The following is a 26,532-nucleotide window of genomic DNA, read 5'->3' as shown; positions in this document are numbered from 1 at the left end:
TATTATTTCAATTCTATCGCCGTTTCATAGCTTAAGGCCACACGTTAGCTCATCCTGCTTTTACCTGTTATCACATTTTATGGCTTATTTTAGCAGAATAATTTGTGCTGTGGTTATTCATCTTGCTAGCTTTCAATCACAGAAAGTCTCATTTCTAGAAAAACAGCAGAACCTAAGCAGGAGACAATGCAAGACCCATAGAGAAAAATATTGTGCAAGTGTAGGAAAAGTAGAAAGGTTTTATGCAGACACCTGTGCTCTTTAACAGAATTTTTTTTTTTTTTTTTTTTTTTTTACAGCTATTTGTGTTACAGTCAAAACAGCTGTCAAATACCGCAAACTTATTGAGAAGTTCTATTGTATCAGATAAAGTAGCCTCCTTTTAGTAGCCACTTTCAAATGCAGACTAAACTGACCTTTAAACATTACACCACCATACGTCTCAGAATTCCGATAGTTTTCATCAGTTAGTGAACGCAGCTGCGTGACGTCGCGCTGTGTGTTTCCTGGAGGGACGTAGAGTTTGCAGCTGGGACTTCGCGCACTATTTTAAACCGAGATAAACACGAGTCACGTAGCCTCCCTGCAGAGTGTTTTTAACAGCGTTAGGTGACATATCTGAGCTCAGATACTTGGTACAGGTTACTGAGCGTTTAGAAACCGTACATTTACTACTCCTGCCATGCCAGGGCTGCTAACGTGAGCTAAGGAAGCGGTCCTGTCCGATTTGACTGTCAAGTTAAACGAGGAGAAGTTATGGAGAGTTCACTGGTCAAAGACAACCCGTTACTTTTACCTCTCAACAAGGAGAAAACGGTCTATGACGGATTTGTCACTGTCCAGGTAACTGAGTTAATGCGTTTAACATACAATGTAAAACACAGGAACAGATTTACGTGTATGGTAGAAACTTGTAATTCAGAATGTCTATTAACTACACCTATAGATTCGACCTTTTATTTTGAAATTTGTAGGCTACGTATCGTGGTGGTTGTGGTACACATTTCAAAGGTTTTAGGCCTATTAAGAATTAATTTTAATAGACTGACTGAGTAAGTGTCTAAGGCTAAGGATATTGTTTTGTTATTCTTATTATGCAGAGGCTACATTAGGATATCCAGTTGATATGGTCAAAAAGTAAAATTCAGCCCTGTTCACGTAAAAGAGACTTTAGCCTAACTTACATAATCCAGTTTCTGAATGGAGTTATTTTCCTTACTTTCTAATTCATATTGTTGTAAATATTGCAGTTTGCATATTACAGTGGTAATCTATCAAAACTATAATTTAACTTCATGTCATGTTGTTTTTGCAGGAACAGGATTTCAGACTGAGAATTGAACTACCACCTGATGGCCAGCTCAAACGGGCCAGGTAGACCACACATTATCATCTGACCTTCTCTTGACAGGAGATCAATCCCACACATGTTGATGTAACAAATGATGAGCATTTAAAAAAAGTACAATAATGAGCATATCTGATTCTTAACACTTGCATAGCCACATGATATGGTATACATTTTACTGATTTATTCTGTCCATAACTCCGCATTGTAGGCTCCACTGCAGTTGGCAGCTAAAACACCTGTTGCGTGGATATGAAAACATAGTTAAGCAGGTAAACTCCACACCGCACACACACACACAGCTCCAAAGCTAGTGTTGCGATTACGGCCTGCTGCATCACAATATTCTAGTTGTGTTGTGTGGTGTCAGCCAGCTTTGATTGAGATCATGTTGACTGTGCTGTGTGTTTTTATTTTATTTATTTATTTATTTTTGTCACGTCATTTTGGCTCCGTTGTGTTCGCTGCATCATGGCTGGCGTCGCTCCTGTACTCTCTCTGTCACCCATTAGGCTTGCCTCACTCAGAAGCAGAGAAAAATATTTTTCACTGTTTAATTAACATCGCCTGGAAAATGTCCCTATTTGTTATGTGGCCCCTCAGGGTTATTTGGATGAGATTGATATTTCACCCCGGGCTGCAAAGTTCATTATTTTCACAGCCTTTAAGCTATCATTAATTATTAAAGCTGGTGGCAGCCCCCATTAATCACAAACACTGTGTTTGATTTGAATGGCTTGCTAGAGGAAAAAAGTAGACACTGTCACTTCATTATCCTCACATTCAAGGATGTCTTTTCTCCTTTCTTCGACTTCTCACAGCGGCTGCAGCAGTCGGCCGATCTTGTCAGCTTCATGCTGGAGCTGAAGACCGTCATGGTAAGGAGGATAATGACACAATGGTTAACACGTTCACTTTGACATTGCTGCTTGAGAAGTACATGGGAACCTTCAGGCACGATCAATAGCCTTAAAGGGATAGTTCAACATTTTGGCAAATTGGCCCATTGCAATAATCCCTATAGTTTTAGTAGTAGGTTCGTTACCTTTAATTGTCGGTGCAAGCAATTTTTAGAACGGCGGAGCAGAGCTGCGAGCTGCTCAGAGCTATGCTACGCCCTCCTCAAACTCATCAATTACACAATCCAACAACTCCAAAACACTCTGGTGGACAAGTTGTGACCTGCACATTCACTACGCTAGGAGATAATAACGGAACGTTACGGGACAGAGTTGTTTTCGAGGCAAATACAGAGTCTGCTTGCTGAAAAACTGTCCACAACGGGACTGCACATCAGCGGTTTTGCATGAATTTACCTCTAAAACAACTCTGTCTCTTAACGTTGTGTTAGTATCTCATAGCGTGGTGAATGTGCAGGTCACAACTTGTCCACCAGAGCGTTTTGGAGTTGTTGGATTGTGTATTTGACGAGTTTGATGAGGGAAACCAAGAAATTCCATGAGCCTCTGTAGAGTAGCTCTGAGCAGCTTGTGGTTCTGCTCCGCCGTTCTAAAAATAGCTTGCACAGACAATGCTATGACTATAGGGATTATGGCAATGGGCCTAATCTGCCAAAATGTTGAACTATCCCTTTTATTTCAAGGCACATATGATATACAGCGCAATATGTTTAATGCCAAACAAAGGCGCAGCGCTCATTGGGCCTGATTCGGTGTGTGTTTTAGCAGTGGGGTGATGGTGCAGAGTGGTTAAGTTGTGTAATGATGTGAATAGTAATCTGGGTTTAAAATAAGAAGCGATGGCTCTGTCGTTTGCAGGAAGTGGGTCTGAAGAGCCGTCCTGAGTGCAGCTCCATTCCACCTCCACAGTATTACTCGCAGCTCATCTCGGAGATGGAGACACTTGGGTGGGACAAGTAAGTGGGCCTCTAATATCAGCTCTGGAGCCCGGTTCTGAACCAGTCCTATTAATTTCCCTACTAATTTTCAAAAGCTGGGACCGTTCATGACCATCATGTTTGCCACCTCTATGTGTCGACTGCTGCTGATTTTAACAAGATTCTCTCTCATTTGAGTCTTATTTAGTTTAATCTAATGATATCAGATGTTTTTCCTCCCATTTTTAATATTTTATCTAATATTAAAAAACCTTCCTTTAAGATAACTTTTTTGCGCACAGTTGAGCTCTGATTCTTCACATGCGATATGACTGAAAGACAGTGACATCAGCGATTAATGATCATCTGAATGATCGCCAATACACGTTTTTGCTTTCTAATGAATCCAGTAACTTATTCTTATTTGTAATGTTTGATCAATTCATCCACTTGTCTTACTGTGATGAAGCTGCTTATTTTATGTAGGAGCTGCATGGTGAGTTCAGAGCTGAGACACATAGACAGAACAGATTATGTCGATCAGTTTCTTATCCTGCTGGTTTTTATGGTGGTGATTAGAACTTCTGGACTTATTAGATGATTTACTTTTACAATAGACATTACATTACAATACATTAAATAGCCACTATGGCGGAAGCAATCAAACCAGGATACCAGCTCACTTCTTTGGTCACTCCTCTTTCCCTCTTGCTCAGAATAATATAATTCAATGTAGCCCCACCTTATTTTGTTATAAGAATAAATCTCTGAACTGCTGTTCTATGGTTCCTTATAGCTGAGGCAAATGACACATGACATATAATATTGCCATCATCAGTTTCCATAGTTTTTGCGCTGTCTGTTTGACACAGGAGACAGCTGATAAGAACGTGATCACTCAACCCAAACCTGTTGTTTTGTAGCTAAACATTAGTTTTATTTTTTGCAATTGTCTCTGTCTGAAGTTGGCCAAATGGTCCACAAGGTATGTTCATACATGGTGCGTCCTTCGGTTCAGACTTGTTCTGTTGTGCTGCCTGCCCCCCCTCCCACAGCTCAGAGGTGAGAGATAATGAGAGATAGCACAAGAGAGAGAAGTTGGACAAAGTGAAATTTAACAGAAAGTGAGATTTAATGATATTTAGTGTCGCTCAGATTCCATCTTCTATACTTTGGGAATTAACTGGCTGAAATGCAATTTTCAGTCCCATTCCCCTGCCCTTATCACAGCCCTGCTAAGCAGTATTGAGCAAGCTTGTGTTTTTATTTGCACCACATTTATTTCTACAATCAGATCAGAATGGATAATTTATCTGATCTTTGAGGTGGTCCTTGAAGATGAGATGTAACTACGATGAGTGTTGCAACAGGAAATTGCTGCAGTGCTGCTGAATGAATCACCACTAAATGTAAATAGTTGTTTAAATTGGCTTATAATGGCAGTTAAGTGATAATCAAATTATGTTCCCTGTTCCCTTCCCCAGTTACATGGTGACAGAGTAGTTTGAAAGTAATTCACTGCTGTGTTTGGGTCATTTACAGCGTAGTGGTGGGAATCACCAGAGGTCCTGATACAATATTATCACCATTTGTGTCTCTCGATACAAAATTATTGCAATATGCTGATACTGTATATTGCAATTTATTTGTTTTCTTTCCTCTACATTCATTTAGGAGTGGCGGGCCGCCCGTGCCCAGAGATTTACAACATACAGTGTTGTGAACAGACCCAAAGAAACAACCTATTTCCGCGGCCTAAAAGAGGTTTTACGTGAAAAAAAACACAGTTCCATTGTTCACTATAATATCATTTTCCCCAGTCCTTCAAAGTGCAGGAAAAACGCAGTTTTTATTTGGACCTAACCAACTGCTGATCGGCGGGCGCTAACCCTGGGCGGAGGGATACGTGAGTTGGTTAGGTCCAAATAAAAACTGTGTTTTTCCTGCACTTTGAAGGACTGGGAAAAATTATATTATAGTGAACAATGGAACTGTGTTTTTTTTCACGTAAAACCTCTTTTAGGCCGTGAAAATAGGCCGTTTCTTTGGGTCTGTTCACAACACTGTATGTTGTAAATCTCTGGGCAGGGCTATGGGCTGGCGTTGCTAACGGGAGGAGTGCAGAGAGTCTTCTACTGCAATTAAAGTACTTAGGGGCTATTAGTAGATGCTACTATCCCTTTAACGCAGGTGAAAGAATAACAACAGTCTCAGTACAGATCAGTGGGTGCTGCTGCTGTGTTTCACGCTCGAGTGCTGGTGGAAAAGCAAAAAAGCAAAAAAAAAAAAATGGAAACACTAAACTGCAAATGATGTCTCCAATGAAAACTTTGTTAACATAGTTTTTTTCTAATTAGATAAACTTCTCAATCTGTTGTCTTCCATACATCAATACAATATTGCCATGCAAAATATCCTGATACTATGCTGTATGGACTTTTTCCCTCCACCCCATCATAGTGGTGTTTCTCTCCTGTGCCTCCTTTTTCATTACGCGTCTTAGCGCCCTCCCCACAGACAAGGACTTACATTAAGTGCAATTGAAACTTTCCATCACGTGCCAGAAATCCCTCTAAAACCAAAGATGGACAGATGTCATGATGAAAAACCTGCCATAAGTGTCCACAATCTGCCCACAGAGGTGAAGATGCCTCTAGTGCTGCTGAGGAGAGAAACCAACAACCCTGTGCTGCTGTCGACGACGGCGACAAGGCAACCTTATCACTGAAACTCAAACCTGTTGATATGATTGAATTTTTTTTTCCTTTCCTGCAGAGGTAAGATGAACACACCGACGAGTCTGCCTGCTTTAAATGGCGGTGGAGCAGTCTTTGTCTTGTTCTTTTCCCTCCCTCTCTGTCTAAAGTGATTGGGGAGGCTGCAGCTCCACAGCTCCACATTAACAAATGACTTCTAGCGACTTCCTTATTTTTACTTATTGAGTTAAAGTTAAATCCAGGTCACATTTAATAACTGTCGGCCCATGTGTGGCGGCGGGCCCGGCTAATACCGTCGTCTCTCTCATCAGGAGAGAAGGAGGGGGGTGGAGTTAGTGGGAAGATATCTGTTCTCCCCCAGCTTGGATTAAGCCTTGACTACACTACACTCATTTTCCACTCTCCTATTAATGACCATGGCTACAATTATGATATTAGCGAAATGCAAATGGCTCTAATTGAAGAGTCTCAGGTTTTAATAGGAGAAGGGGAGGTGAAGGTATGCTTTATGCTGGAAATGAGACCAACATCATTTCCAGTGTCATGTTACGGTTAGGAGACATTATACACACTGAACCTCAATCTCCAAAGCACTCGAGTTTCGCTCGGCGTCTTAATTTGTAGGGGCCGTGCTAATAGCCACCAGGGGTTTTTCAGCCGTAATGCCGTCTGCTGATTGGGCCCGGAAAGTCAGTCTCTCCCTCTCTCTCTCTCTCTTCATCTCCATTTCTGCGTTTGAGAGCATGGTCATCTTAATTGGCTGGAGATGGCATACCGTGTGTTAATTAATGGAAAATGAGGTCAAGTAGGTCAGCTGCCATCACTCGGTGGCCCCCAACGAAACGTGGCCCGGGAAGCTCCGGGGCTCATTACGGGCACAGCTGGCACTCCATGTTCACAGCCTCTTGGTGTACGCAGAGAACGTGGCCTCCTCTTATCACAGTGTTATCACTCTGTCACACTGTGTTGCTGCTCTTCTGTGGCCAGTTATAGAGGCTCTCTGACAGCAGGGCTCTGTTGGGCCAAACCAGGCCCAGGGCTGAGGGAGTAGATGGTTTCCTACACTCCTACATTACATGTTAATATTTGTTTAAAGGGATAGTTTAACATTTTGGCAGATTGGCCCATTGCCATAATCCCTATAGTTTTAGGAGTAGGTTTGTTACATTTAATTGTCGGGGCAAGCTATTTTTAGAACGGCGGAGTAGAGCCGTGAGCTGCTCAGAGCTACGCTACAGAGGCTCATGGGATTTCTTGGTTTCCCTCATCAAACTCATCAAATACACAATCCAACAACTCCAAAACGCTCTGGTGGACAAGTTGTGACCTGCACATTCACCACGCTATGAGATAATAACACAACGTTACCAGACAGAGTTGTTTTAGAGGGAAATTCAGAGACTTTTACCTCAAAAACAATTCTGTCTCATAACGTTCCATTATTATATCATAGCGTGGTGAATGTGCAGGTCACAACTTTTCCACAAGAACATTTTGGAGTTGTTGGATTGTCGCGTTTTTAACGTGACGAGAAATATCGTCGAATTTAATCTCGCGAGATCTCGTCACACCCCTACAAATCATTCTTGGAGTTATGTAGTTGTGTGGTTCCATCCAGTGAGTAATGATAACGTCCTGATTAGTGTAGTTGGACTGTAAACCAGGCTATTGGATAAATATGTGTCATACAGTATTTTCTCCAAAGGAACTACTAACTTACTGAGGTGACTGCTGTATACGTCTGAAAAGTCTCCTGATGTCCTTGTCTCTTTGTCCCAGCTGTCTTAACTAATAGAAGAAGCTTCACATTAACAAATAGCTCTTAACGACTTCCTTATTTTTAATCACTGACTTATAGTTAAATCCAGGTGAGATCTGTTGATCCCACTTGGTCATGAATCACTTTGTCAACACATGGAAAAAAGAAGAGGGACATGCACACACACACACAAACACACACACACACATTGAAGCAAAAGTGTGCGTGGTGTGCACCGTCTGGAAGCAGCTCACTTGGCTGTGGAGTTGCAAATGGGATGCTCTCATCAGTCTTCCCAGCAGGACATCTGACTGTCATGCTGTTTCCATCATGGCCAAGTAGGGGCGGCAGCTAGTCCCTGTATCCTGGCATCAGCCCCCAGAGGAGGAGAGACTCGTGTGTTAGCGATGCACTCAAGACTTTTTCACTGTCAACACTTGTTCGTACAGGCCTCACCCTTAAAAAGTTGGTAGGTAATGAAGGACCCGTCTGATTTGTCCTCTCTACTTTCATTTCATCCACTTTAATAGTCTTTTTCACATTCAGTTTAATTTATCGTTGGGCCTCCCCCCGGGGACAGTCAGAGCTGGAGGTGTCGTTGTCTGTCCCATTCTAGCGGGTGTCTCGGTAACACTTTGACAGAGAGTGCGTTAAAGCAGAAGTAAGCGATCCGGTGGTTTTGTCTAACTTCCTGTCAGCAGATGGAGTTAGCAGTCCCCGCCCTCGTCCCCACGTCACCACATTCACGCGCATCCCTTGGCTGCACACACAGAGAGGACTGCCCCTTTATGCCGTTCTCTCTCCTCATTGGATAAAGGTTGTAGGATACGAGGAAAGTTTTCTCCTCAGCTTACAGCAGAGCAGAGTGACTGACAGACCCGTGTTTCAGACCAAACACTCTATACAAGTGATTGCTGTCGGAAGATACAACTATTTAAGACTTATATTAACACAAACATTCTGCTTACTTCTGCTTTAACTCGTGTGAAAGAACAACAACAGTGGCTGGTGTGTTTTTAAAATTAGCGGGTTTGATTCTCGTGTCCGACGTCGCGCTCACGACTTTTTCAGTGACGATGCTCTGACCAATCAAACATCGGCAAGAAAAAAACCACCGTCTATCGTCCTCTCAATCGCCGATACACGATCAGATCGCCGGTGGGCACAAGCCTAACTCGGACTCAAGGACAAACTGATCAGATGACTGTGGAAAAGGTCAAAGGTCACACACACGGTTGATATTTTATATGACTCTGGATAAACTGAGATGTAAAATGAAAATACTCTGAGACAGGAAGGCAGACGACCACAAGGTGATTGTAGCTTTACAACTTTAATATGGAAGCTGGACCATTTGGCTCATAAGTTTATTGTTTAAGGTGATACACAACGTGTGTGTTTGTGTTTTTAAATCTCCTCTAAAGCACTGCTGGACTGTTTTTACCTGTCGTTGGCCTGATGGGACGGGCTGACATGAGTATCGACATGTCCTTTTAAAAATGTGGAAAGGATGAGTGTGTGTGTGTGTGTGTGTGTGTGTGATCATTTTAGAGATGGAGTAGTGTAAAGCGCGGCAGCAGGAATTTATCTCTCAGGTCAGGTTGCAGGAGAGCTACACTGAGTCGAATTGGCATGATGATGATATCATGTGTTTGTATGTGCGGTTGTTACGGCGCCCGTATGACACTTCAACACCGTCGCCCTTCGCCGGCGTCCTGATTGCGAGCGTTCCAACAAGCAGACGCTTTTATGAGTCGGGCAAAACGGACACCGTCTCCCATCATTCCATCACTTCCCTAAGTGTGTGTGCGTGTCATTCCTGAGCACAGCGCTCACATCACTCCCACCACCACCACCACCACCACCACCAGCACCACACTCCATAAATCCTCAGCAGATATACAGCCGTGTCAGCCGCAGCACAGAGAGTCCATCGTAATATACTGTAAATCTGCAGGAGGACTGTCCAAATCCTTTGTCTCACATCAGTGTTTTGTCTTCAAGTCTCGGCGGAGTAGAGACGGACCAGAGCGGCAGTAAATCTGACAGCAGTGTTGATGCATGCTTAGGCCAGATCAGTGTTTTGTCCTCAGCTCAATAGGTTATAATTAGCTCAGGACGGAGCGAGACTGATTTACAGGTGGAGAACGTGGAACTACCTCGAGGTCACTGGGAGACGCATCATTTGAAACTTGAACCAGGTGTTATTACTGTTTCCTCTCCTCAGCCGTCACAGAGTGATGTCGACTGATGTTTGTCTTTGAGTCGTACAGTCCTGTCCTGTCAACATTTATTTTAAACAAAATGCTTCTGCTACAATGAAAGCTAAGCTGAGTTAATGTGACTTAAACCAGGCAGCAGAACCCAAGCTACATCCACACTAACACACTTTCATTTATGCCAACACCAACAAATCACCACACACAACTCCAGCAGACAGGCCATGCCTTTCATGGTGGAAACAGGAAGCAGATTTTCTACTCTGGCAGTGTGTGAATGGGGAACAGCAGGGACGATCGTTTTCAAATTAGGGCTGCACAATATATAATCAATATATAATCAAAATGGCAATGTGGCCAAGTATAATTTACAAATCCCTACAAACAATGTGATTTGAAATGTAGGCATGTGCATGTCCAGTAATTTACTAACCGAGTAACCTAACCTGGTCTTACTCGAGGAACCGATTACTTTAATAAAAATAGAATGACTCATAACTGCGCTCTGTCCGTCAGACAAAATATCAGGTGGTTAATAACAGTAGATATTGGAGGTTGAGATGCACATTATGGGGCATGGGGAAATAACTGGGAAGGTTTTAGAATGTTTGTATGTTCTAACAGACGTGATGATACCTAATGTCTGTTACCCCGAGGGAACCACCACAGATTCTTGTAAAAGGTTTGAAAGTTCGAGGCTCGATCCTAAAATGCTTTTACACAGCAAAAACCCTTGTTGTTTGACCCGAAACTGTTTAACACTATGAAAAACCCAAACCATGGTGTGACTATGTAGTTTGATCTGACGCTAGACTGTGTTCTAACGTGACATTTTTAAAATTCGTAACTGATTAGCAGATTGCCTACTCGGGTACTCGAGTACCCGGGTAACCGTGCACATGCCGATTAAAATGTGTCACATTTCTTTTGCACCTTTAGTGCTGTGGTTCAAGTCTTGTTAAGGGAACAAACCCACCAAAAGTCCCATCATCATCATTTTTGTATATTTTTTAATAAATAATCACAATGTGATTTTTCTTGCATATCTTGCAGCCTGTCGGCAAAGACAAAAAAGATTAGTAACACATTTTCAATTTGTGATCCATATAGCAATCCCGGCTTGAGCCACTCGCTGGTCTGTCAGTTCGGAGTGGGGGCTCCACATGCACAGAGCGAAATGATAGCGTCTGTCAACCCAAAAAAACTGTCTCGGGTAAAAAAAAAAGATAATAATAATTGTAAAAAAAATATATATATATATATATATATTTATATGCAATTGGCGCTTTTCTGACCAATCACCAATCAACCTGTTCAGGGGTCCACATCGGCTGATCGATCGGAGCATCCCTAGTCAAAATACAAGGATAGGTCATTTCAGACAGTGAATGTTTATTAATGTGATTATGTTGTGTATTAATATTACATTATTGAAGGTAGTACTGAGGTACGGAATGAAGTCTGAGATCTGACAATGAGTTAAGGGATTTTGTAAATCTGTGATGTCTGTCAAATTATGGCCATTAGATTTTCCTCTGTGTTTTATTTATCATTAAGGGAGCTGTCATAGTTTTGTTTTGTTATGTATAAATGTATGTTTGTTAAGTGGAAGTGAGAATGTTTATGTGAATGTTGTATGTAAGTCGGACGCCAGGAAGAATAGCCAATGCTGTAGCGGCCGGGTGCTAATGGGGATCCTAATAAAGAAAGAAAAGAAAGATTCCTGTGGGCAGCAGGAGAAACTGCTGAAAAAGCGAGGTTTAAAATTATTTATATATATTAGAGAAGACTTGCTCACTGTTACTCTTTAAAGAGGGTCTGTAGGTTAGTGTAGATTTCTGTGTTGCTATGAATGAAGCTGTATTAAAACCTGGTGATATGACAAGTGACTGCAGTTCTTTTCCATCAGTCAGGTGATGTGTGTCGGTGTACACATTATTGACGAGTTAACACAGTGTACACACACGGTCAGTGTGTTTCCGTACCGTTTTTATTGGAAAGCATGAAATCCACTGTGTTTCTGGTGACTCAGCATGAAAATAATACTCCCAGCCTCGACATGATTGGGTTTGTTATATTCCACCATGAAAGCATTAAAAAACCACTGGCTGGAGAGGAATGTAGAGGAATGTAAATGAGCATTTAGAGAAACAAAATGTTGCAGGATTTGAGTGTGAATGCGGAGACGAAGCCTGATGTCACCGCGATGGTGCCCAGAGTAATAAATCTGAAGGCTGAGTTGATATTTCAATATTGCTCTCTGTCGCTGTGATTAATGATGGATGATGGGAGTTGTCAGTGTACAGTGTTATGTGTGTTCCCCTCGCACACAGATGGATGTTGATTTATTGTGTGTGTGTCCGTCTTCAGGCTGCTCTCCATAGACACGGAGTTCCGAACGCTGAGACTGAAGGCGCAGGACTCCTCTGGAAGACAGCACGTCCTCACTGTTAAACTCAAGTCTAAGGTAACACACACACACACACACACACACACACACACACACACACACACACTGAAAGGACTGAATCATTTTCACAATTACTCATCATCCAATGCAAAACTCCACAGCTTTGACGTTGACCCGCAGCCAATCCAAATCCAAACAGGTCGACTCCACCAAACGCAATTTTGCTGATAGCGAACGAGTGATTTCCATCTGCACAGCTAAATCTAGGTCAAACTGGAGAGGGTGTGCGAAGACACGATAACTTGCTGTGACTAAGATGTAGCACCGATAAAACGTCTATACACAGACCTGTGTGTGATGGAAAAAGCTTCCTGTATGCATAAAGAACACCAATGCACCCACTCTGTAGCATAGCTGCTGTCCCTGCACACAGCACCTTTATATTACTGGAGGTAATGGTACATAACTGTTTGAAATGTGTGTATGTCACACACTGATCTGCAGATTGTTGGAGAAGAGGTGACAGGTTTTAGCAAAACTTGATTTAATACTGAAATGTCAAGACTAGTCTCTATTTGATAGATCATACAGTCAATAAAATTGGGGAATTTCATTCTGCAATTCCCAATCTCAAAAACTCATGCAATTTAAAATTTCAATTTAAAAGGAACATTTTTGTGAAAAACAGATTTTAGAAATGTCCTAAAAATAATAAATAATACATTTTTAAAAAGTGTTTCTGTTTAAATGACCAATGTATTGTTTTTAGAATTCATCCTCCACACTCACAGCAGGCTCTGCTGGCTGGTCTGGAGTCAGGGCCATCGTAGATCTCAGGTCACACGTGGGTAATATGAGCTGTAGTTTCACAAAGGGTCAAGCAAAGTGGATTTAGTGGAAACATTCAGGATTTGGAGCGGAGGAGAGGACGGCGCTGTGAGAGGATTGGCCATGGATTTATCATGTTTACACCATGCAGTGTTTCCCCCAGGAAGGAGCTGTAGCTGCAGAGGTGAAGCACTTTTTTTCTGCATGCATGCAAAAAGTGCAAAAAAAAAAAAAAAGAAGCCTGCTGGGAAGTTGTATATATAGGGTTCAGCACCAAAAAAAAGGCTCTGTAGACCAAAGTACAGAAGAGAAGCAGGAGAAATGTGTTTACAGCTTACACAAGAGATATTTCAAGATTTAGGAAAATAGACTTTTATTGCTCTGATTGACCTTGATCTTTGTGGTCCTGTCTGCTGCTCCTCTGCTCTCTGCTCCTGTCCTCATTCTCCTCGTCCTCTGCTCTACATAAAAACCACTGAAAAACTTGCATTTCTATTCAGTGTATCTATTCTCCTCGTTGCTGTGGAGGTTTAGACTCAGCCTGACCCTGGTGTGGGCCCGACCAGTCCACAGCTCCATGGATCGCTTTCTCGCTGGCTTCGTTAAAAACAAATGCACATGGCCGGGAGGAGGGTTAGCAACACAGAGGAAAGGTGACCAGACTTGCATAATTCCCCTTTAAAGTGATCCTCATGTTGCTGATAACTTTAACAGCCTCAAGAGTCCACGAGTCACCAGCCAAGTACGGTACTAATAGTAAGAATACAGGGTGTAGTGACCTCTTATTGCACAGGAGTGTGTAGTCTTCCATGTAGGTGACCCCGTATGTGAAACTTTCAATGAGTCTCCTTGAATAAATTTAGCCATTAATGTTTCTGTCATGAAGTTTTAACACAATAAAGTTGTGAATATGCAGATATTTTCTGGAAGCTACCTTCAATTCCCATGTAAGATCTGGTATTCATGATGATTATTGTCTTGCAGCCAGGTCATATGGCACCTAATGTGACTGGGAGATATAGACTGTAAGGATATATGCAACAGCTTATTGGACCAATTGGAACAATTATTTGTTTATTCATTCATTTTCGCATTGCGTCATTATGTTCCTCTTTGAATCACTTTGATTCAAATCTTAGTTGGAGCATCTAGACGCTGGCAGGATGATCAGGAAGTAGCTCATAGTGCTGTTGCTTATTGGAGGGAATGGTGGGTGACATGGTGAGGTGATGCTTACCTAAGCCCAGATGACATCCACCGGGGACAAGGAAGGGTGGTGGGACCCCACTCTGTGCCCACCTGCCCACCTGGCCCTCCTCACTCTGCTGGCAGCGGGTAAAAATAGCTTGGAGTCCTCCCCACGTTCCAGCTGCTTCCATCAGATTCCGAGCCAGGTCATCCCTCACCAGGCACAGCCAGGGAGGAGGCAGCACTGGCACGGACACATGGAGGCTTGGCTGGCTGGGGAGGGAGGAAGGAAGAGGAGCGCCGGGGGGAGGACAGAGAGGAGTGTGATGTTGAAGGTGAAAGGAGACAGGAAGTCTGGCTCATATGTCCCCAACAAGATCCTTATTGAAAACCTGATGAAGTTTTGGCTTCATTGTTAAAAGCTGAGCATCAGCAACAGCTGATGCAGAAATTTCTCATAAATAAAGATGATGCTGCTCTAACAAGGCTAAAAACACAATTACCAGGGCTTTAATAGTTCATTTCCACGGCATTATTTCCAAAAGCGGAGAAAATCTCACTGGTCTAGTCTCTGCTCTGACTCTGTCTCTTTTGAACAAAAGCACTTCCTTCACAGTCACAGTAGTAGCAGTTGTTTCCTTTAAGCCTCCAGAAATCTGTGAAAATGTGAAAGATCTGTGGAGTGATTGAGTTTTATTGATAGTTTATCAACCAAGTTAACCCAAAGAGAAGTGATTGGACAAAATGAGTGAGGTCAAAGGTTGATGTACAGTAAGAGAACACAATGGTCGGTTTAATAGGACTGTGTCACTGTACTAATGTAATATTACTAGGGATGCACTGATCTGATATTACTGTACTGTAAGATCAAGTATCAGCCCAGATATCGACTAAATAGCTGGACTGGATATCAGAAATTGGGGCTGATCCATGACACCGAGCTATTCACTTCAATTCTGCGTTTATTAGGCGTGCTACATCATGTGTCAGCAGCATGTGCATCATGCAAGTAGACAACAAACACAGAGCAAAAACATTTTACAAAGTTAGGGAAAGTCAAGCCTGATGCCTGATCGTGGACAAGTTGTGACCTGCACATTCACCACGCTATGAGATAATAATGGAACATTACGAGACAGAGTCGTTTTCGAGGTAAATTCATGCAAACCAGCTGATGCTGTCCTGTCAGGAGCAATTTTTCATCAAGCAGTCTCTGCATTTACCTCTAAAACAACTCTGTCTGGTAACGTTGTGTTATTATCTCATAGCGTGGTGAATGTGCAGCTCACAACTTGTCCACCAGAGCGTTGTGGAGTTGTTGGATTGTGTATTTGATGAGTTTGATGAGGGAAACCAAGAAATCCCATCAGCCTCCGTAGCGTAGCTCTGAGCAGCTCGCTGCTCTGCTCCGCCGTTCTAAAAATAGCTTGCACCGACAATTAAATGTCAGAGCAATTAGTTTTTACTGCAATGTGATAATAAACTTTCAACTCTCTAAACTGGAATACATTTTGTGTTTCAGACATAAAAACAGGATCAATTAGCTTTTCTATTTATACAGTGAAGGTTGATATTTAACTGTCTGGTGTTCTGCACCCACAGCACCCTGCAGAGGCTCCCGAGTGCTTGGCCGACCTGCCCGTCCCTCTGCTCGTAACATGGACACCACAAGTAAGAAAAAAAACTCTGTGTAACAACTTGTCAATGTGCTAAAAAATCTGAACTACATTTTACATTTAATTCAACATTAATTATGATTTATGGCCTATTTCTGAGGTGAAACGTTTTATTTAATTTAAAGTTGGACCACATTGAAAGTGGTCAGTAAGCTGGTGAAGGCTGACCTCCGTTATACTGTTTTATTAATGAAGAGCTGTGGTTTGGTGCAGCTCGTTTCTGTATGAAGTCTGTCATTTTCAACATTTCTCATCATTTCAGGGCAAGGTCCACTTTGATTACATCCTTATAAAGACTGCACATCAATAGGAAAAAAATATCACTTCTTTCATGGGGATGTGACTTTCTTTTTTTTATTAATTTCACTGAAGTTCAGTGATGCTCCTCATCTATAACTCACCCAGCTCTGCTTGTTGTTGTCGTTTTAAGTGGAAGGTTTTTCAAACCTCGGGGTTAAGTACCAGTGTGAAGTGCTGTGATACAACAGTTACGGTGTAAACAAGAAAACATCACTGACATTGGAATCTAAAAAACAACAACACACACACACATCATAGCAAGTGCATAGGTTTGATTTCAGAAAAGCGGTTGATACAATGAAGCTCGCTAATACTGATATGAAAACAAGCCTTGACACTGAGCGTTGTCGAGAAAACAACTGGAGCATCACTCAGTCTCAATCAGCAGAGAGAGTTTGAGGTTTTGGCATTTATTTATTTGGAGCACTTAAAAATTCAAAGGTCGTTCTTAAACCTTATTCCAGTCTCGATCGGGCAAATAAATTGTGATGAAAGCTTCCGATCTTCTTTTCATAATGAATAGAAAAAAGAACTCAAATTAAAACTAAAAGAATTAGATTAGAAACAGAATAATCATTTCATCTCCATATCGTTTATCCATATCAATAACACCACTTAGAACTCAGTTTCATGATGACAGATGGCAGCACCTTCACTGTCTCTGCAACAACAGTCCCTCTCCACATATCAGCTGCATTTTGATGGATAATTTAGTGAGATTAGACTCATTGATTGTAGCAACCTCAGAGTCAGACACATGAGCTTTAATTATGTTCCTCACACGAGCTGAGATCACATTGTTTCATCCACTTTGTGGTCTAGAGTCGAGCCAGAGTTGCAGTACAACCAGATGAACCTCAACATCGCCATGGCGATCAATTGGCGATTAGCGCGTTTAACGTTTACTTGCACTTCAGTGCGACCTCTGCATGCAGAAGGCTTTTTAAATGTTGCTTAAGTTGGGTTTTTATACTAAAAACATAAGGCAATAACTTTTAGTCAAACAAGGCAAGCCAATGGCCGATGAAGTAAAAAGTTCATTTTTCACTCTGCATCCGATTAATGTTTTATTTGCAAAGAATCCACACGCTGTCAATCATGCACCTCCGCATGAAGTCAAAAAGGATTCCTGAGCAATCGCTGTTGTTTCAGCACCTTCACATGGACAGTGCACCTTGTGTCATTCGTAGCAAAGTCATTCTTGAGGAAACTCCTGAGACACATTTTGGGAACCAGGCGTAGAAAGGTTGACAACTTTGGTAAGATATACCTTTGGAGTCTTCTTAGCGCGCTAAGAAAGAACATTATCGGGAAACCGTTCTAAGCTATTTTTAGAACAGCGGAGCAGAGCAGCGAGCTGCTCAGAGCTACGCTACGGAGACTAATGGGATTTCTTGGTTTCCCTCATCAAACTCATCAAATACACAATCCAACAACTCCACAACGCTCTGGTGGACAAGTTGTGACCTGCACATTCACCACGCTATGAGATAATAACTTTACGAGACAGAGTTGTTTTCTAGGTAAATTCACGCAAAACCGCTGATGCACGTGTCAATTGGGGGCAGTTTTCATCAAGCAGTCTCTGCATTTACCTCGAAAACAACTTGGTCTTGTAACATTCTGTTATTATCCCATAGTGTGGTGAATGTGCAGGTCACAACTTGTGAGTTGGAGTTGTTGGATTGTGTATTTGACGAGTTTGATGAAGGAAACCAAGAAATTAGTAGTGTAGCTCTGAGCAGCTCACGGCTCTGCTCCGCTGTTCTAAAAACAGCTTGCACCGACAATTAAAGGTAACGAACCTACTCCTAAAACTATAGGGATGTCAATAGGCCAATTTGCCAAAACGTTGAACTATCCCTTTAAGAGTTTTCATTTGGAGACATAATTTGCAGTTGAAAAAATCTAATAAACTGCAGTATATCAGCACATTGTAATATTTTGAACATTGCAGTAATATCGTATTGAGACACAAGTATTGTGATAATACAGCACCCCTAGTGCATGTACATGGCTTTGCTATGATTTTAACACATAACCTTAAATCCACTGTTTCCTGTCTCTAGCTCACACACACCACTTGCTGATATACAGCTGCACCTGTCAGCTCCAGCAGCATAATCATAATGTTTGCTGATGGAGGAGGTGGAGCTCCGAGCACTGAGGTGTAAGGTCATCAGGTTCCCTCACACTCTCTGCTCTGCACAGCACACCCTGTGTGGACTGGAGGAGGCCGAGGCTCCACGTTCTCCACCTGTGAGAGCTCCTGACCAGCTGCGTGAGGGTCTCCCATCATTAGACCTTACAGTGAACAGTAAGCACAGTGAAGTAGATGTTCATCATCAGCCTGTGCACCCACAGGGCCCTCAGGATCATGAAGGGCCCCGCCCACGCTGCACATGTTACTGCTGCAGCTCAAGCCCCATTTTTTACACTCCATGTCTGTTTTCCTCGGTCACGTTCGGAACCACAGTGGTTGTGTGTACCTTTCGTTCTTTTGTTTTTCCGTTTCAAAACCAAATAAAAAAAAATAAAAAACAAGTTGTTTTTTTGTTATTCTGTTTTAAAACCAGAACGGAAAAACAGAATAACACAAAATCACACATGTGAAGCTGTTAATCTGTTTTAAAACAAAAACAGAATAACGTGAAAATTAAGTTTTTGACTTTTTTATTGTTTTGTTATTATGATATTTGGAAACTTCGGGGGGATTCTGGGAGACTTGCGGAGGAGCAGGTGACTGGATAACACCGGGCGGATCATTGTTGGTGGGCGGGGGGGGAGTGATAAGGTGCAAACCGGATGGTCCATATGTCCCAACAGGATCCCCCCTCCCCAAGTCTCCCAGAATCCCCCCGAAGTTTCCAAATATCATAATAACAAAACAATAAAAAAGTCAAAAACTTAATTTTCACGTTATTCTGTTTTTGTTTTAAAACAGATTAGGCTAACAGCTTCACATGTGTGATTTTGTGTTATTCTGTTTTTCCGTTCTGGTTTTAAAACAGAATAACAGAAAAACAACGTTGTTTTTTAGTTTTTTTGATTTGGTTTTGAAACGGAAAAACGAAAGAACGAAAGGTACACGGATTGTTGGGCTCTGGATGAGTTTAACATGTGAAATAGTCTGCACTCGTCTCTGAGTAAGTGTGTGCTGTGTGTTCTGCTGCTCTGCTGACATTCTGCCTGTGCAACATGGGTTCCCCTCCCTCAGCAGAACCATCAACAGTTGATTTATTAGTGAGCACAACTTTTTCTCTTCCTGTCCTTCTTATATCTCACTTATTTATTTCCCTGTTGTCTGTTTGTCTCTCTCCTGTCATGTGTGTTGGTGTGTCTCTCACTTACTGAAGTCACACAGATTGACATTGACAGATTGACAGATGACACTACATTGTATGTCCCAGGAGAAAATGTTGTGTCTGTGAACAAACTACTGCAAGAGGAGGTACTACTAGTATCTAATTGGGTCAGTGAGAATAGACTTAAACTGAATGTTACTAAAACTAAGAGTATAATGTTTGGGTCAAGATATATGTTAAGATCTAATCCGGAACTCCATCTATTTATACAGGGTAATAGTATTGAACAGGTTAGAGAGGCCAAATTATTGGGTGTGATAATTGATGAAACATTTTCTTGGTCGACACATATTAATGGAGTTGTATCTAAAATGAGCAAAACCATTTCAATGATAAGGAGGGCTGCTCATCTTTTGTCAGGTTCAGCAGTTAAACTGGTATTGCAATCTTTAGTATTGTCATGTCTTGACTACTGCCCAATAATATGGTCTAGCGCCTCAAAACAAGACTTACAAAAACTCCAAATCACACAGAATAGAGCAGCACGACTCGCTCTCCGTTGCTCGGGGAGGAGTAGGGTAGAGGGGATGCATCAAACGCTGTCTTGGATGACAGTAGAACAAAGATTTGCTTATAGTTTGGTCACATTTTTGTTTAATATTTATCATGTGGGAAAACCTAATAATTTGGTGTTGCAGCTACAATCTACTAAGGAAAGGCATGGCTATGCAACAAGGCATGCATTGAGTGCTCATTTCACCCGCCTCTACCAAGAACTGAGGCACTTAGGAGAACTGTAATGTACAGAGCAGTGACATACTGGAATAGGCTCCCACCAAACATGACCAACATTGGAAATAAATGGAGATTCAAAAAGAAAATAAAAGAGGCCATTATTAGTAAAGAACTTAATTTTTTTTAAGGTTTTGAAAAGTCATAGTTGGTTTGTATTTGTAAAATATTTTTATTCTTATTATTTTGTTTTATTCTGTTGTTTGTCATTTATCTAATTCTGTAAGTTATTGTATTATGTTTTGATTGTCTTATATGAGTGTCTGGACCCCAGGAAGAATAGTCCTTACCAAGGTGAGGACTAATGGGGATCCATAATAAAAACAAAAAACAAAACAGATTGGCTGAATAGCGTCACATGACACAGAACCATAAAGGCTAGAAGAGCTGCAGTGGTTGAGATTAGTTCAGTACTGTATGTGCGTCCCAGTCTTGTGAATGTGATATCTCAAAATGTCTTTATACAGAGTAGACGTGGACAAAATGGTACCACTACCCTGTGTTAAAGAAAGACCCAAAAACCTCAAAACGGTCGATGATAATAAATTATTTGCCCTGGAGCTTTGCTTACTTAATCTTAAAGGGACAACGAGGAGTTTGTATTTGGTTATAAAAAAGTTTCACATTAATGTGGATGAATCTACGCTACCCACACTTGTTAATGGGCCCATTTTTGATAAATATATCGTTTTGTCTCTATTGTTATTTTGTTATTTTAATTAACGGTGGAAATGCTGGGCGAGCCGACCAGTGTTTCCTTACTTTCGGTTTCGCGGACGCTGCCCGGCGAGTCATGAGAATAACGCCGCCGAATCTCCGTTAATGGTCGGAACTACGACGGTATGTGATCGTCTTCGAACCTCTGACTTTAATTCTTGATGAATGAAAACATTCTTGGCAAGACGTCGGTTGTCCTTCTCCAGACTGCCTGTTCCAGCTCCTTCCACACATGTTCAACAGGATTTAGATCAGGATCATAGAGGCCACTTCAGTTCACTGTTTTTTAGCTGTGTGTTTTGGCTCATTACCGTTGGACGACCCCTGACCTGCGACTCACAGTATGCCAGGGCTACACTACAAGATTTTTTTTGTTGTTCAAAATTCTGACATGTAATACCAGACTTTCTGTGTTGTGGTCACGGTAATTGATCTTTGATTTTATATATTATTTTTGGGGGGCTTTTTTACCTTTAATGGACAGGAGAGACAGGAAATGGGAGGGAGAGAGGGGAGGAATGACACGCAGGATAGGACCACTTGGTGCAGGATTCAAACCAGGGCAGCCTGCAGTGAAGACTGTAGCCTCAACACACTACCAGCTGAGTTAAACACCGCCCTACCATCATTGATCTTTGATTATGTCACACTACACGTGGTAGAGACACGTTTGTCGGTCCCGACCCTCAACGGTGGTGAACGTTTGTCTGCTTCTGTCAGGCCACAATCAGACAGAATTTGTGTAGTGTGTAACCAGGGCTTTCTGACACTGGGCAGCACATGTGGCTCCAGAATGCCTCAATAATCATTTTTCAGTGTTTGAAACCTGCACAGATTCAAGACACCCTCAAGGTGCAGCCAAGCAGAACAGAACCAAGTCTGAGCCATGTTTCACACTAGGTACACTGTCCTTTTCTTTGTATGCTTCAGTTTTACATCAGTGTACCATGTGCTGATGTGACTTTCCAAAAAGCTCCAGTGTTGTCTGATCTGTCCACAAACACACTTGTGGGTTTTTCTTTCTTTAACAGAAGGGAACCAACAATTTTGTCCACGTCTATGTGGCGCAAACGTTCACCTGGATTTAGAGATGAACTGATCATAGTTTGGTGTTAAAAGGTCAAAGGTCAAGATCTCAGCGATTAACTCTTTTTTTTTTACCCATATATTCATATTTAATCCGACTGGCTAAGCAGCAGTGTAACATGAAGCTGCAGTAGCGTGAGTGGCGGAAGCAGACAACCGTGTGGCAGCAATTATACTTTTCAATGTGATTTTTTTTTCTTTCGATAATTGCACAACTTGTCCTCTATTATCCCGTTTGTTTCATGTCAGTAAACAGGAATCACATCCTTATGCATTTCTAAACAGTCGCCGTTGGAGACGCACAAGGTAGTTTTTTTTTTTTTTTTTTCAGGTGCAGTCACGTGACCCGGTGTAACAGGCTCATCTCGTCACGTGACTGCACCGGGCAGACGTGTGTGATATTTGCGGGTTGTTGTCCGTAGATCCGACATCTCCCTTCATTGTTGTGACGATCCGCCGCCATTTGAGACTTTGAGACTGTGATTAAGCACTAACACACACACACACACACACACACACACACACACACACACACACACACACACACACACACACACACACACACACACACACACACACACACACACACACACACACACACACACAGAGTCATCCTCTGCTACCTATTGCATAATTTGCCCAAACACATCTCCACCTGCTGCATTAAGACATTTCCTCTCAGCCTCTCACATTCAGGCCTCTATAATTGGCAATAAAGGTCTTTATTGTAAAAGCAGCTGTGGGCTCTTTGTGCGTCTTTGCCTCCTCGTTATTGTTGTTTGCCGTCTTTGCTTCTTCTTCTTCGTCTTCTCCCCCAACTCTGCTTCTCATCTCCTCCACTGCTTCTGAGTCTGTGTGTCTCTTTCCTTCACACACACACAGATGTTTTTTTTAACAGTCACAAACAGTCGCTTTGTCAATCATAAAAACTACTGCTCTGTATCTGAGCATTGCATTTCTGTTTCAGATATATTATGTGTGTGTGTGTGTGTGTTGTGGAGCTGATACATGGCAGGCGTACAGTGAGGACCAGCTTAGAACAGCGCTGCCGTATGGAGCCTGTCTGCCTGCTGTGCTGTTGATGGATCTCTCCCACACTGCAACATGAAGTGTGTGTGTATGTGTGTGTGAGTATGTGCTTGCGCCTGTGCCAAGTGTGTTTTTGTCTTGATGTGTGAAGGGTGTGTGTGTGTGTGGCGGGGGGAAGGGCTTGTCTGTCGACAGTCCTGACATGTTCATTTGAATGAGTAATTATTGCTTGCTCTGTTGCAGGGCCAAGACGTGCCACTCTGTGCATTTGTGTGGAACTAGAATGGGAAGAAAAATAAACCTGTGTGTGTGTGTGAGTGTGTACTGTGTGTCCTTTGTGCTTGCAGACTACACAAAGAGGATTTTTAACAACTAAAAACTGCATGGATTAAGACGATGAGAAAGTTCCAGTGTGATGAAAACGTTAATGTGTGTGAGGACGGAGGCTGAAGCTGCCAGTCTCAGGGCTGAAAGTAATGATCACAGTTTTATAGATACAATCGATCATTTTTTGTTGTTGTTAAGTGCATCGTAACATTTCAGCTCCATATTGCTCCTCTTGTCTTCTCATCAGAGTAAAACACCAGCAGCACTTGTAGGTTGTGACCCTTCACAGCTCAGTGATGTTGACTCATGTCTCCTCATCATGTTGGGATTTTTCCTTTTAAAATGTTTCACTTTATTCGTTTTAGATATAGTATGTACTGTAACATCAAGATTTAAAAAGAAGAGTGGAAGATGTGAGAAAAATAAATTACATTTTGAGAAAAATAGTAGAAATACTGTATATACGTTAAATCAGTGTTTTTCAACCTTGGGGTCGGGACCCCACGTGGGGTCGTCTGAAATTCAAATGGGGTCGCCTGAAATGTCTAGTAATTGATTAAAAAAAATTACTGCTAAAAATACACTTTAATTATCATTCCTTTTAAAATTATGATTATAGACACCACACACAATCTTAAACAACTATATTCTATACTTTCACTTTCTCAAATAAAGTGCAGCATACAAAAATATTTGAGCTAGCGCATCTTTATTAATGACTTGATGGGTCGCCAGATATTTGTGATGTCAAAATGGGCTCACGAGCTAAAAAGGTTGGGAACCACTGTGTTAAATGTTCTTATTGAATGCATCCTCTGACTCTGGCAGGTCCTGATTCCTCAGGGTTTAAAATTTTCTTTATTTAATTCATGACACGACATTCATGATAATTATTCAGTTGATGCATTGGACAACTGAAATGATTTAGCAGATTTTATGACAATAGTTTGTGGGACGATTTGTTTGATTTTATCAGGTTGTCGAGGCCAAAGTTAGAAATCAACATATTCAAATTGAATTCATCATTTTTTATATGCTCTGATGGACTGTCCTGTTTGTCCACATCTTCAAACACAGTGTTCCTTACAGGGGTTTGATTTTGTCCAGATTTTTGGGGGCGATCCCTGAAAGTATTTTTTTTCAGCTGGGTGTCACAGACTTCCTCAGTGAATGGAACTTGCATGTCACCAGGTGACCTTGGTTATGAGTTTGCTTCTGTGCTGATGTCATGTGATGACACCTGGGAAAGTACATTTTGCTGAAGAAGATCATGAAATACAGTCGACAACTCCAAAAGAAGTTAGCAGTGAGTTTAAAATACTGGATTACAGACTTTTTTTTTTTCTGTGCAAATTGAGTCGTAGGCAACTGGACTTGTATTTGTCTGAGAAGACGTTTGGCCTCTTATCCAAGGGGCTTCATCAGTTCGTACGCAACAAGTCTCACTAGTCCGCACTAGCTAGACGGCCTTGGATAAGAGGTGAAACGTCTTCCCAGACAAATACAAGTCCAGTCGCCTACGACTCAATTTGCCCAGAAAAGAACGATGACCTGGATGAATGAGAATGTCCATTATAGACATGGATTACAGACACGTTTCAAAGATTAAAGGTGTACAGAAAAGAAAACTGAATTTGAGCCCACTTTGGATCATAAAATTAATGTGATAACTCATCTATCAGACGTTGTAGGCCAAACTTTGTGCAAAATTCTATTTTTGAGTAAATCCGGGACGAAAGTGTGTATTTTTTTTTCCGCATTGGATAATGCAGGCGCACGGATTATACGTCAGCCTGTACACGATTCACCAGCCACTGATATTGGATCCGTCATCCGTCATTCAAACGTCTGAGACACACACACACACACGGAGCTCGGTCTCGCCCCAAGCTTTGAATATCCCGCCCGCTCGATAACGACCAATCAAATTCGTTTTCCTCACTCGGGTAAACTCGTGTTGCAGCTCGTAACAACTCGGCGCGACAAACAGGACAAACGGCCATTTCTGTACACCTTTAAGGGCAGGTTATACAGACATGAGCAAATTCTCTCCACTTTAATGGAGCTGGTTAAATTAAATAAAACAAAACCACACAAACATTGACAAGTATTTTTTGAAAGGGGAAAAAAAAACATAGGTGGTCAGCGAGGCACCTCAGTCAGTGGAACACACTGATCCAGTCAAACACAGATCATCTAGGGATGTCACGATTATAGATTTTCTTTGTACGATTACTGTCAGAGAAATAATCACGGTATTACAATTATCACGATTATTATGCATTAATTAATTTCACAACATATGAATGTGTAAAATCAAATACAGTCAAAATATAATTACATTACACATTTTTACACTAAATATTTTAAGTATCTACTATTCATATGTAACCAATTATTAATCCTCCAGGGGAAGTGTTTTAAATATTCAAATCATTAATTGTCATATCAAATGTTTAAGTTTATTTTAATTGTTTGTTTTTTATCACAAATGAGATGCTAACATTTAAATTTCTACCATGTTACGTTGACCAAATTGACCAGTATTTCTTACATTTACCTTAACTTTTGTGCACATCTGCCTCTGTGTTTTCAAAATAATCTTTTTTGGAAAGTGACGGTATTTAAGAATCTTTATGATTAATTAATTGTGGCGTTTAATACCGCGATTAATTGTGAAAACAAGTAATTGTGACAGATCATCTTTCAAAAACCTTTGTCCATTATGAAATTATTTTATCCAACAGTCGATGTATATTCTTAGAGACCATTGAAAAGTATTGATTTCAGTAAAAGTTTATATGACAGTCCACAGCTCCATGGTGCATTCACTGACTCACTTATAGATTTATACTTATAGTTTTGTATTCACATGCTACAGCCTTGTCAACGTGCTTATAGAGACTTTAGGCTCACATACAGATACAGTCACAACTTACACAACTACTAGCAATAGAATGTCACTTTATGATCAATTCAGTGAAGGTATGTTGA

The 26,532-nt window shown here is 41.5% G+C and overlaps 1 protein-coding gene across 2 annotated transcripts in view; it reads left to right on the top strand.

The window, feature by feature from the left end:
* Window positions 1–535: 535 nt before the first annotated feature.
* Window positions 536–26,532, top strand: part of fancl (FA complementation group L) — a 39,618-nt gene continuing 13,621 nt past the window's right edge. For both annotated transcript variants that reach the window (XM_083987711.1, XM_083987710.1), the window contains exons 1-7: window positions 536–843; window positions 1,316–1,374; window positions 1,560–1,620; window positions 2,170–2,226; window positions 3,127–3,224; window positions 12,251–12,347; window positions 15,909–15,977. In XM_083987711.1, the coding sequence (XP_083843837.1) occupies window positions 757–843; window positions 1,316–1,374; window positions 1,560–1,620; window positions 2,170–2,226; window positions 3,127–3,224; window positions 12,251–12,347; window positions 15,909–15,977 (528 nt within the window). In that variant the 5' untranslated portion in view covers window positions 536–756. The remainder of the gene's footprint in view (window positions 844–1,315; window positions 1,375–1,559; window positions 1,621–2,169; window positions 2,227–3,126; window positions 3,225–12,250; window positions 12,348–15,908; window positions 15,978–26,532) is intronic.

The sequence above is a fragment of the Trachurus trachurus genome (assembly GCF_905171665.1).
Source record: "Trachurus trachurus genome assembly, chromosome: 15".
In the NCBI taxonomy this organism is placed as follows: domain Eukaryota; kingdom Metazoa; phylum Chordata; class Actinopteri; order Carangiformes; family Carangidae; genus Trachurus; species Trachurus trachurus.
Note: the sequence above shows the minus strand (reverse complement) of the source record. Positions and strands in the feature narration are given on the sequence as shown.